Here is a 13446-nt window from a genome sequence, read left to right as displayed (position 1 = left end):
TACTTCATGAATGCACGCCCATGTCAGCTTTGTAGCTCACTTTTTAAAAGGGTAAAGTTATGTTTTTAACCATATTGGATCTGACCACATGAAAGCACATTCATAAATTTCATGACAGAATGACAGGGAACTCACCTTGTGTCTTTACCCCATCATAATGTAAGAGTGATTTAAATTGTCAAATGTCTATTCATTCACCTAGTGTTTAAATATTTGCACCACATGTAATGCTAACTATCTGGAAAGGTAAAGGGATCATGTTGTAACAGTTTGGACTGTTAATAGTGTCAACTTAAAGTGTTATTTATTGGATACCTTCCATCACATTTGCTCCCCTTCCCCACATATCCAGTTAACTTTCTAAAAAGATAATTGGATTGCGGAGAGGAGACAATTATTTTACATAAAACAAAAAGTAACATTGGTAGTACTTACCATGAAGGTTCTTTCTGCCCAGTGTACGAAGAGTATTCTTAATGATGGGTTGTCATGCCCACTTGCTCTCATTAGACAGGACTCTTTATGTAAATTGGAAGCAATACCAAGATGCCCCTGGTCAAGCTCCTCCCAGTTCCGCGACTGTCTGGCAAGACTGCCACGGTGGAAGGCTCCAGAGCAGGCATCCCCAAAGTGTGGCCCTCCAGATGTTTCTGAACTACAACTTCCAGCATAACCAGCCACAAAAAACTGTGTCTAGGGATGCTGGGAGTTGTAGTTCAGCAACATCTGGAGGGCCGCAGTTTGGGGATGTCTGCTCCAGAGGAATATGAAGAAAATACCAGAAGAGAACTATAACGCTAGAACCAAAGGCAAACAGGAAGACATGTGCCAGAGGCAACAATAGAACAAACAGGAAACTGCCCCCCCCCCACCAATGAGGTAAGGATCAAGAAAGATTAAATTATGTCTGATAAACCTAGGGTGGGCTGGATACTCTCTGTACACTGGGGAGAACGAACCTTCACGGTAACTATGACCAATGTTACTTTCTCCCCCAGTGTAGGAGAATATCCTTAACTATGGGACATACCAAAGCAGTTGTCTCCAGGCACAGAGGTTTATGCAAAAGAAGAATAAAGCAGATATGTGTTATAGTACCTTGCTTGAGCAGGTCCGGACGGTAAGAACAGCACCACAGGGGTTCCTCAGTCAGGACCATGAGATCTGAAAACCACGGATATCTTGGCCAGAAGGGGGTTTTAAGGATCAGCTGAGTTACCTGTATGACCTTCTGTATCAGTGTGAATGGAGGAAAGGCGTAGAGTAGCCCAAGGCCAAGGGGATGTTAATGCAGCTATCTCTTCTGCCCAGGGACAGTGGTATCTGGTGAAGAATCTCGGCGTCTGGCTGCTCAGTGCAGAAGCACAGAGATCGAGGATTGGCTAACTGAAGCGCTAAACAATCATACTGCAGGGTGAAGCATCCACTGTGCTTGATCCACTTGGTGCCTGATCAGCCAGTCTGCTTCTACATTCTTTACTCCGCTGAGATGTTATGCCGCAACAGAAGAGAGGCGGTGTTCTGCTCAGGTGAAAATCTTGTCGGATTCTTTCATCAACTAACAGGAATGTGTGCCTCCCTAACAGTTGATGTGAGCCTTAGTGGCCACGTTGTCTGTCCTGATGAGAGCATGCTGGCCCTGTACAATTTCCACAAACTGAAAAAGGCCACGGATAACTGTCCTGAGTTCCAGCCAATTTGTGCTGTGAAGTGTCTCTATGGCAGACTAGGTGCTTTGAGCCATCAGGTTATTGCAATGGACTCCCTATTCCAAGTTGCTTGCGTCTGTCGTGACCCAGATCCGAGAAGGATGTTTGAGAACTCCCTGGTCCAGGCATGAAATGCACCACCACAGGGACTGGCAAAGGTGTGTAGGAACTGTGATGCCTATAAGGGCTGTGGCCATGACCTGATCCTGGTGAGGGAGCAGAAGCCACTGCAGGTGTTTGGAACGCCATCATGTCCATGGGACAGTGTCTGTGCAGGAGATCATGCTGCCCAGCAGCCTCAACAAGGTCATCAGGGCTGCTGAGGGCAGGGCCAGGACCTATTGTGTGAGTGTTGGTCTTTATGTTCCTGAGAGTGTTATAGTTCTCTGTTTGGTATCTATGGTCAGCCATATATAGTCTATCCTCTGTGATGGGAGTAGTGAGTTTTTCAATGTGTTAACTAGGAAGTTGCGTTGGACTAGGATGGTGGTGGCACGGCTGATGTCTGACTCTGCTGACTGACAGGACTTCAATCTGGACAATAAGTCATTTAGAAAAGGATACAGTGAGGGAAATAAGTATTTGATCCCCTGCTGATTTTGTCCGTTTGCCCTCTGACACAGAAATGACCAGGCTATAATTGGAATGGTAGGTTTATTGTAAGTGTGAGAGACAGAATAACAACAAACAAACCCTCAAAAGCCCAGTGCCCAAAAGTGAGCGATGGATTTGCATTGTAGTGAGGGAAATAAGTATTCGATCCCTTCACAAAAGATGTCTTAGTACTTGGTGGCAAAACCCTTGTTGGCAAGCACAGAGGTCAGACGTTTCTTGTAGTTGGCCACCAGGTTTGCACACAACCCAGGAGGGATGTTGTCCCACTCCTCTTTGCAGATCCTCTCCAAGTCAAAAAGGTTTCAAGGCTGATGTTTGGCAACCCGAACCTTCAGCTCCCTCCACAGATTTTCTATGGTATTAAGGTCTGGAGACTGGCTGGGCCACTCCAGGACCTTCATGTGCTTCTTCTTGAGCCACTCCTTTGTTGCCTTGGCTGTGTGTTTGGGGTCATTGTCATGCTGGAATACCCATCCACGGCCCATTCTCAATGCCCTGGCTGAGGGAAGGAGGTGCTCACCCAAGATCTGACGGTACATGGTCCCGTCCATCGTCCCTTCGATGCGGTGAAGGTGTCCTGTCCCCTTAGCAGAAAAACACCCCCAAAGCATAATGTGTCCACCTCCAGGTTTGACGGTGGGGATGGTGTTCTTGGGCTCATAGGCAGCATTCCTCCTCCTCCACACACAGTGAGTTGAGTTGATGCCAAAGAGCTCGATTTTGGTCTCATCTGACCAAAACACTTTCGCCCAGTTCTCCTCTGGATCATTCAGATGTGCATTGGCAAACTGCAGACGGGCCTGTACATGTGCTGCCTTGAGCAGGGGGACCTTGCGGGCACTGCAAGATTTCAGTCCTTCACGGCGTAGTGTGTTACCAATTGTTTTCTTGGTGACTATGGTTCCAGCTGCCCTGAGATCATTGACAAGTTCCCCCCGTGTAGTTCTGGGCTGCTTTGTCACCGTTCTCATGATCATTGCAACTCCACGAGGTGAGATCTTGCATGGAGCCCCAGACCGAGGGAGATTGACAGTTGTTTTGTGTTTCTTCCATTTGCGAGTTATCGTGCCAACTGTAGTCACCTTCTCACCAAGCTGCTTGGCGATAGTCTTGTAGCCCAGTCCAGCCTTGTGCAGGTCTACAACCTTGTCCCTGACATCCTTCGACAGCTCTTTGGTCTTGGGCATGGTGGTGAGTTTGGAAGCGGAGTGATTGCTTGCTTCTATGGACAGGTGTCTTTTATACAGGTACTGTAACAAGCTGGGATTAGGAGCACTCCCTTACAGAGGGTGTTCCTCATCTCAGCTCGTTACCTGCATATAGTGAAAAGACACCTGGGAGCCTGAAATCTTGCTGGTTGATAGGGGATCGAATACTTATTTCCCTCACTACAATGCAAATCCATCGCTGACTTTTGGGCACTGGGCTTTTGAGGGTTTGTTTGTTGTCATTCTGTCTCTCAAGCTACAATAAACCTACCATTCCAATTATAGCCTGGTCATTTCTGTGTCAGAGGGCAAACGGACAAAATCAGCAGGGGATCAAATACTTATTTCCCTCACTATAAAGGTGCAGTCCTTGCATCCTCATATGAGCTATAAGAGACACCAGGACTTTGGTAAAAACTCTGGGCACCTACAAAAAGCCAAATGGAAGGGCCCTGTACTGGAAGTGTCATTGTGCATATGAGAACCTGAGAAAGCACCTCTGTGCTGGAGCAATAGGGGTGTGGAGATACGAAGTCGTTCAGCCGGATGGCCCGGACTATGATGTGCAGAGCTTCCATCCAGAATTTGCACTTCCTAATGTTTAGGACCTTAGGACTTGACCTTAAAGGTCAAATTGAAGACAGATCATCCTGGAGAGAATCTATCTATGTGGTCACTAAGACTCAGCACCAACTTGATGTCACTTAATCAATCAGGTTAATCAATCAGTTTCAGGTTGAGCACCATCCTCCAGGATCAGTCTCTTTTGAGCACCAAGAATAAAATGGAATAGATGCCTTGACATGCTTTGGTTGGTGACACTGCCTCTACAGTATGGATTTGAACATTATGATGAATGGCCCTTGTCATGGGATGTTACTTGAGATTCCTCGCGAAGGGTGTTGTCCTGAAGTGTTCTGGAGGTCCAGTGAATAGTCATCCCGATAACAGAGAGGACCCAAAGGTCCTGTGTTGATTGCTGCCATATTGAAATTAATTCTGTGAGTCTTCCTCCTATAGGAGTGGGATAGTCATTGCTATGACTACCTCTTGTTGATGGTTCTGGAGAACAGAGTGTTGCTGAAGTTGTGATCAGATGGCCGCTGTCCAAAGGGCTGTCTGGGTTTGGCGTTCCATGCTGGACGCCAAGGTGCTAGTGTGTTTCTGTTGTCCCTGGATCTGGGATAGAAGCCTCTGTTTATGTGAAAATTACACTCAGTGGGTCTGAAGTCATCTTATTTATTTATTATTTCTCTATGTAAACCACTTTGGAAACTCTTGTTGTAAAGTGGTATATAAATGTTGAAGGACCACCTGTTGTCTCTGTTAATCAAATCTCTTTATTTCGGTCAGAGACCAGCATGACTCCTGTTAATGGAATGGCCTTTTTCTTATATCTGATCTCTACTAGGACAGGATCCAGTCAGTCCCCAATTAACTTGGACCCCTTAAAGGCTGAGGAAACTAAGTTAATCTTTGGTTTAGCGTTCACATTCCAAGATTTTAACCAAAGGGACCTCCTGACAGCCACGTCAGAGGCCAGTGCCCTGGCTAACTTGTTGAGATCTTGTTTGAGTTTGGTGTGGCCCGGGGGAGGTCCTTCTTCAATTCCTTGGCCCAGAGAAGAGAAGCTCTAGCAAAAAAAAAAAAGAAGTGGCTGCTAATGCCTTGATAGGGCAGAAGCTTCGTGTGACTTGCATAATTAGTCACTCTCTCTATCCTCAGTGAACCAAAGGCATTCCTTTATTTACTTGGCTAGTACCATACCAGAGACCAGCGAAACCATTGGAGCATTGACAAGAGGTACTGAAAGCATGGCCGCCATGTCAGCAGGTATGTTGTAAAAGTGTTTGGATACAGAGCCTAATCCTCTAGCCAAAGCCAGGCAGTTCCACTCATCTTAGAGTACTTCCTTGAATAGTGAAGGGAAAGGATTAATAGGTTTAGGCTAAATTGAGGAGGAGAAAACCTCTGAAACTACAGATTCCGTGGTGACCAAGTCAGGATAGGTCTGCAGGGTGTTACAAGCCTTAGAAAGGAGAATTTCGAAACCATCATGCCTGAACAACTTAAGTATAGGAACGGCTGGGGAACACCCCTCTTTGTCCGACTGCACTGCTAGGGAATCAGATTTGGAATGAGCTGTGTGGGTTCTGATGGGAGAGTGGTGAATGTCAGAAACAGAAAGTGAAAGAGGCTTGATTAGTATGTGGTGATCTAGCTGGGTAAGCATCTTCATTTGCACTGGCAGTGGAGTATGAACCAAGCCTATGAATGGATTATTCCAAAAGAGTGTACAGAGACAGGCCTGACTAGCAAAGCCAGGTTCTCAAGTGGGAAGAGGTGAGTGGTAGCTCGAATCTGCCTGGCTGTAATGGTAGGAATAGGAGAAAGCCTGGCCAGACTGAGATTATCAGGTGACCTGTCTACCTGCTCAGTGTCTCCTGTGAGACCTACTCCTATCCCGAGCTCTGGAACCTCTAGCATCATCTCAGGGGTGTGGAGACTGCTGGCCCTCTGAATCAGATGATCTGTCTACTTCTGTGCCACCTGGTAAGAGGTCTGGGGCAGAATCTGCCTCTTGCACATTCAGGAATAGGAAACCTAGCAGGGTTAGACAAAATGGATGACTGAGAACTTTCCCACCCAAAATTAGAGTGCCCTCTAGAATAGATGTAGCTGGAATAACCCACTCCTGGGTAAGCAGTACTGGTCAGAGCACTGGCCCCACAGGCAGAGTTGTGCTAGAGGAACTGTAGCAAGAGGTTCTGTACAGAGACAGAACTGGGGGGTTCCCTCCTTAGCTATTTGGCTACCAAGTCCTTAATCCATTGAGAGAGGTTTGATGGCAGCCTTTCCTTATGTGGGGTGGGGTGGGGATGGGAGACAACTCTAGAGGAGATGTGGGCAGAGCGCCTTTTGCAGGAAGCAACTGAGGAGGTGCCAAGGGCAGATCATCTCAGCCACAGTTACTCAGGAGTAATAAGAGCTGTGGTGATTATCAGAGGCCACTGTGGAACAACCTTCAGAAGGAAGAGGGAGACTCCAGCTGGCCTTCCGGCCCTGACAAGACCTGCTCAGAATGCAGCAAAGGAACCACAGGCTCCTCATGGTGCAGTGGCTGGAGGAGCATGCCTGGATTGGCAGAGTCTCCCAATGCAGCAGCAACAGGCGAGGCCTCCAGATGTCCAGGATGTGCCCTGCATGGGGGCGGCCCTGGTCGGGGAAGCAGACACAGTTTGTTGCCAAGGCCCTAGTCCCGATCTGGGATATGCACGCTGAGGAGGCCTGTGGTTGGACCCAATGGGGCTTGCTGCAGCCTGCTCTATCTGCTGAGGGTGGGCATGTGTGTGTTTGTGGGTGTTATGGTGCAGTCCCTTTTCTATGTGTGGGCTCTACCATGCTCAGTAAAAGATGCTGTCTGGTCCTGTTCCTGATCCTCTTATGAGGCTGTCAGCTCTGTGCGCTGCATGGCAGTTGTAGATATAAGATACAGTGAAGGGTAAAGTAAAGGATTTTTACTGTAAGGCAATTAAGCAGTCGAGGACAAAAGAAAGGAGCGAGGCAATCAAAATGAAGGAAAGCTATGTCTAAGGCAAGAAAACATACTGAAAAAAGCTGGAGCAAGATAGGACAGGAATTGGGAGGGGCCTGACCAGGAGCATCTTGGAATGGCTTCCAATTTACATAAAGAGTTCTGTCTAATGGGAGCAAGTAGGAGTGACAACCCATAGATAAGGATACCATCCTAAACTGGGAGAGAAATGTATAGAAAAATCTTAACTGTGTTGGTCCATTAGAAAAGCAATGCAGAAGCAGGGTAATAGAATTAACACTACAAAGTAGCAAGCAGGCTTTCAGGAACTCAAACATCTATATGCTATTCTGTCATTCAGGAACATTTATTCTGTGTTAAGCAGAATTGTTATATCAAACACGTTGACTTAGACCATTTGAAAATACTTATTAGGAAGATAAAGAATTCCTTTACTTCAATATTTTGAAGATTATAGATATAGAGAGCACATGCTAGTACTAATGGTTTAGGGAGGATGCCAAGCTATCTAGTCAACTGCTCTTATCACTTCTGTATTAAGTGGAACAGCTGGGACCATGAGGGAAGGAGAGAGGACTGCATAAGTGAGGAGGAACCCTTTACTCAATTTTTGATCTTTTCTAGATCAACTTCCCTGCTGAAGGGGATGAAGGGGTAATGCAAAATTTGCATTACCCCTTGCTAACATTCAAATATAAAAGTCATACTTTTCAAGAAGTCAAATATAAAAGTCAAGGGTGGCAGTATGACTTTTATATTTGAACTGTATTTAATATTTCTAAGCATTCTGTATTCTGTATTGTGAGTAGGGATGTGCACAAATTAGTCCGCAGGCCATGTTGAAGGCCTGCGAACCAGTTCGTATACTGCCCGGTCCGGCAACAGTGGGGTCGCTTTAAGGGCGGGGGGGTTGTACTTACCCTCCCGCCACTTTTCTCCCTCTGGAGCTCCATTTTAAAATAAAATCTTTGGGGTGGCAGTGGTCCTCCCTGCCACCCCTACCCCCTTATTGCCTGCAAAATGCAGAAGTAACGTCCACGCATGCGAGCGCCACACAGAGTGTGTGATGTCAGCAGCGCGTGCACGTGCGGACATTACTTTCGCGTTTTGCAGGCAACAAGGGGGCAAGGGCGGCAGGGAGGACCACTGCCTCCCCGAAGATTTTACTTTAAAATGGAGTGCCGGAGGGGGGAAAGCGGCGGAAGGGGTAAGTACAACCCCCCTACCCTTAAAGCGACACCCTCCCAGTGTCGGACTGCGCCTCTGCGGTCTGTGCACATCCATAATTGTGAGCCACCTTGTGACCAGTTTAACAGTGTCAGCATCTAAATCTCTTAAGAATATATTTCAGGAATGGATAGCTTTTTCTCTACTCTAGAATATGTTCAAGTATGAACTGTTCCCTCAGATGAGAATGTTTTTTTTTTAACCACTTATTTGTGGCCATTAGAAAAGTCTACATCCAGACTAGTGCTATGCTAGTGAAACACTGTTGCACTAGCACAGCTTTACACTAGCGACCAATTCCACCTAGAGAGACCAACCCCACCCAGCTCATCCAACCAAGTCTCCATCACATGCACCATGTCAGTATGCTCATCCACAATCATGTCATGGATGAGAGATGTTTTACCATTTACTGATCTGGCATTCAGCTGCAGCACCCTAATCCTTGAGAGAGCATTCCCAGAGCACTCTGGGGCTGCAGGATTGGGAGTAGAGCCAGAAAAAGGAACAGATCTCAGTTGTCTGGACCATTTCCCCCTGTAACGCCCTGACCAACTCCCACCGCCATATCTCCCTCTGCCCACTACCTGAGAAATCGCCACCCACAGACTCTCCCAAATCTTTTGATCTCCCAGACACATCCTTCAACCCAACTACCTCCGTTCCTATGTGCAGCACTCCCTTGCAAGCAAAGACTCCCTTGATCATGAATGAAACCACAGCCATGAAGCAAGTCTGCCTCACTCCCCAACGCACAGGAATGCTCACACCAATTGTGGGCCTAGGGAAGCACTACAACTGCCAGCCTAAGTACCACCTTCTGAGTTGGAGGGGGAGATAATTTAAATAAAGCTTCCTAGATGAGGCAAGCCTAGAGCAAGAACCCCTCTCAGTCCTCACCCTGCCCTCCATCCACATCTGAAGCTATCATAGACACCCCTACAGACAACCCAGGGGAGACGGCCCCACAGACCTTAAACAGGCCACTGACCGCAATCCTGACCACACAAATCCAAATAGCCAACCCCAAGGAAAGAGCCACTCTGGGTAGCTGGTTATTACACCAGGTGGCTGCTGTTTGCACACCGAGCTGCTGCTGCTGCTATTAACTGTCTCTCAATACTCTGTCTTAGTTAGCCCAAGTTGTCAAACTTGCAGGAAATATCAAAATACAGAAGAACCTCATTAATTGCAGACTCCACATCTGCGGTTTCGCATATCCGCGGTTGGGGAATTGGCACCCAATCTCTGTATACGCGAAAAAGATCTGCAACTAAGGGGTTAATTTTAATGTCTCCGTGGATTGGGGTGGTGGCAGTGGCTGGAAAAGACCTTGGAGGTCATTGAGACTGGGAGCTTCAAAATGGTTCCCTTTGCAGGAAAAAAGCAATTTCTGGTGAATTTTTTGCTATTGGGAAGGCATTGCTGTGTTGCTGGGGACCCGTGGATAACGGTAGACCACTCCGCCCTGCATTTTTAGGGCATTTCAGACTCTTTTGTAACATTTTCCCAATCTCCAGGAACCATCGGCCTGATGGATCATTGCCAATTGGCTATCAACATAGTGTGACTCTGCTGATCCTTTTGGATCTCTCTGCAGCTTTCGATACCATCAACCATGGTATCCTTCTGGACTGCCTGAAGGAGGTGGGATGGGGTGGCACTGTTTCACTCCTACCTCTCTGGTAGATTCCAGATGGTGTTACTTGGAGATTCTTGTTCTGCAAAGTGAGGACTAGTGTGGATTTCCACAAGGCTCCATACTGTCTCCAATGCTCTTTAACGTCTACATGAAACCACTGGGAGAGATCATCAGGTGGTTTGGTGCAGGGTATCAATATGGTGATGACACCCAGATCTACTTCTCCGTGTCGACCCCATCAGGAATTGGCATATCTTTCCTGGTTGGCAAGGTGATTGAGAGAATGGTGGCTAACCAGCTCCAGGCAGTTTTGGAGGAAAATGCTTATCAAGATTCCTTTATTATGGTCATTGACCAGACAGACAATCAATACAGTTTGTGGCAGACAGAGAAGGGCCAGGTATGCAGACTTGGGAGTGCTCTTGGATCCAGGCCTCACCCTTTTTATCAGCTTCCACTGATATGTTTCAGCTACTTCCATTTCTAGAGGTAAATGACCTTAAAACAGTGGTATATATGCTGGGAACCTCCTGATAGGACTACTGTAATGCACTGTATGTGGTGCTGCCTTTGTACATAGTCCGGAAACTACAATTGCTAAAGAATGCAGCAGCCAGATTTGTCTCTAGGACAACATGAAGGGATGGGTTTTGAAAGTACTGCATGGGCTGGATCAAAATTTGGAATGCTTGGAAACCATTTTTGGAAACCATTTTTATTATACTTAAAGAACTATTTCCCCAATATTGATTTTACAACAGGGTTTGAAATTTAGTAATAATAGCAGGTTGGGTAGATCAAAATCGAGTTTGTAAGGTTTAAGATATATGTTTTGAATTACTATTATAGCAAGGGTTAATTCTATAGTTGGTGATTCACGAGGAGGTGTGAGCGGGAAGTCAATATTTGTTTAATGTGATGTGAATGTTACGATATTGTTAAAATCAATAAATATTTCAACATGAAGAAAAAAAAAAAGTACTGCATGGGCTGCAAATATGCTTCCAGGGGAAATACAAAGTGCTGGTTATCACCTATAAAGCCCTTAATGGTTTGTGTCCAGGCTATTTAACAGACCGCCTCCTTTGTCATGAACCCTGCTGCCTGTTATGATCTTCTGGAGAGGTCCGGTTATGGTTGTCACCAGCATCATTTGGTGGTGACCCAGGACTGGACTTTCTCTGTGGCTACTACAGAGCTTTGGAATATGCTCCCTGCTGAAATAAGAGCATCTCCTTCTCTGTTTTCAGAAAGACCCTCAAGACTAACCTGTTCTTGCAAGCTTTTAATTAGAATACATTTTAATAATTTTAATAACTGGTTTTAATAACTGTTTTATACTATTGTTTTTATTGTGTCTCATGTATTTTAATCTGTCTTGATTTTCAAATATTCTAAGTTTTGTATACCACCTAGAGATGTACATATTGGGCAGTATAAAAATAAAATAAATTGGTCCATCTAGCTCAGAACTGTCTACCACAATTGCCAGGTTATCACAATTGCCAGGTTATCACAATTGCCTCAGGCAGCTCTGCACTTTTTTTGTTTAAAATGGCAGGGCTTGTACTTGCAAGTCTTCCACATGCCATCACATAATCTGCCATGACCCCTCTTGCTCACAATGCAAGTGTGATCCCCAAAGTTGATCATGGATTATATTATCAGGGAAAATAGACAAGAGAGATGCTCCATTGAATTCTCCTACTGAAATAACAGCTGGTAATTCTGTTCATGAATGGGGAGTTTGGTTTTCGTACTAATCTTCATGCATCTATCCTTCGCTATATAGACTTTCGTTATATTAAAACTTGCTCAACTGCTAAGTATATTATGGAGCTGATTTAGCCATCCAACAAGCAACACAGTTGTACTAGGTAACCAAATATTTCTACTAAGGGAGTTCAAAAATTTCATTTTCCAATTAAATATTTTTTAGTTCCTATTTTGCTTCAGCATTGAGACACATAATGAACTAATTCCTTTTACAAACTGATCAGGTTTAAAATTCAATAGGAAAAAATAAAGTTATACTTACTCCACAATATTCAAGCATGTGAATTATTTCATCTTCATAAACACTCTGAGTATAATACTGTTTTTCTAGTTCTCTCCAGTTCACTGCCTTGCTCAGTACACCCTGAAATTTAAACACAGTTACTTCTTGCACAACTGAAGTCCAGAGACTACATTATTAAGTTATGATAGAAACCTTAAACTCATAAGAATAATTATCTTATTAAAGCCGTTTTAACTATACCAAAGTTCTATTTTGCAAAGTTTTGGGCTCTTTCCAGACTAGCTGCTGGAACAGCAGCTAAATGCCTCCGTTCGTGCAAGTCGCACTTGGGACATAAACAGCTGAGGGAGCAGTCTCACAGCAACTAACAACCTAAAAAATAGCAACTTTTTCATGCTAGGTGTACGATGGCCTTGCTCTTCATCGCAGCTATTAAATTGGCAACAAGGCATTGGAAATGTGAACGGCACCCTGCTGTCCCTGTAGAGACTGTGGTGTCACGACGCAGTAAGTGTGGAAGCACCCTTCCAAGATATGTCCTGACCCCGTTGTAGGGTCTAGTCTGGAAAGCGCCCTGATCAGCCGACGTGTTTCTCTGGTTATATCTATTAAAAAGTCAGAGCCATGCATCTAGTTTCATGTGCCTGAAAAATAGCCTATGGCTCCCTTAAACAGTTGCCTCCAATGCCACAGATAATTTTCAAACCTGAAAGACTGGGGGTGGGTACATGGGATGTAGATCAAGTTCAGAGAGACATCCACCCCCCTGCAATAAATTCCAATAACACAAAAACCTATTTGTCACATTAAAAGCACACCTAATATTAAACCTCTGAAACTTAAGTTTTTAATAGAATACAGTTCCAGAAAGTTAACAAATGAGTTACCTTTGTAAAAACGCCAGAGGCTGTAGACCAGGAAAGACAAGGGACTAGTGGCAATGGTTTAGGCCAGTTTGACACTGCTAGGGATGCCATCTGTTAAGAAGAAGATAATACATGCTCTATAAAGACCTTTAAAAAAAGATAGTGTTTCTCAAATAGATGGACAGCACTTGCCATTTTACTGTGTTAACCACTTCTGTACATTTCTCCCAAAAGGCTTTAAACAAATAAGATCCAGGTCCTATCATTCTCTTCGTACACAGAGTATTCACTGCAAAATCAAATGTCACTTTGAAAATACAGTCAAAGCACGCAGAATTTTACTAAGTAATAGGAGGAATTCCTGGCCATCGTTCAGACTAAGGTTCCACTAATGCAAAAGAGGAAGTTGTGTGCACTGAAGTCTGCCGTGCTGCACAATGCTCAGTACAGTGCTCTGGAATGTTGTGCATCTGCTAGTGGAAGGTCTTTTCCAGGGGCACATAAAAGGTCACATGTTTTGCAACAGGTTGTGCAGAGCTTTGCACAACACTTCTTCAGCTAGTGCACAATCTAGTCAGGCACAGACATTCCTTTCTTTGCACT

At 45.1% G+C, this 13446-nt stretch overlaps 1 protein-coding gene across 10 annotated transcripts in view; it reads right to left on the bottom strand.

Annotated features, from left to right (window-relative positions):
* Positions 1-13446, bottom strand: part of ABHD18 (abhydrolase domain containing 18) — a 51862-nt gene that overhangs the window by 11253 nt on the left and 27163 nt on the right. For all 10 annotated transcript variants that reach the window (XM_053252246.1, XM_053252242.1, XM_053252247.1 and 7 more), the window contains 2 exons: positions 12865-12954; positions 11996-12097 (listed from right to left, as the gene is read on the bottom strand). In XM_053252246.1, the coding sequence (XP_053108221.1) occupies positions 11996-12097; positions 12865-12954 (192 nt within the window). The remainder of the gene's footprint in view (positions 1-11995; positions 12098-12864; positions 12955-13446) is intronic.

Source organism: Hemicordylus capensis, chromosome 5 (assembly GCF_027244095.1).
Source record: "Hemicordylus capensis ecotype Gifberg chromosome 5, rHemCap1.1.pri, whole genome shotgun sequence".
NCBI lineage: Eukaryota > Metazoa > Chordata > Lepidosauria > Squamata > Cordylidae > Hemicordylus > Hemicordylus capensis.
The sequence above is the reverse complement of the archived record's forward strand: the minus strand, read 5'-3'. Positions and strand labels throughout refer to the sequence as shown.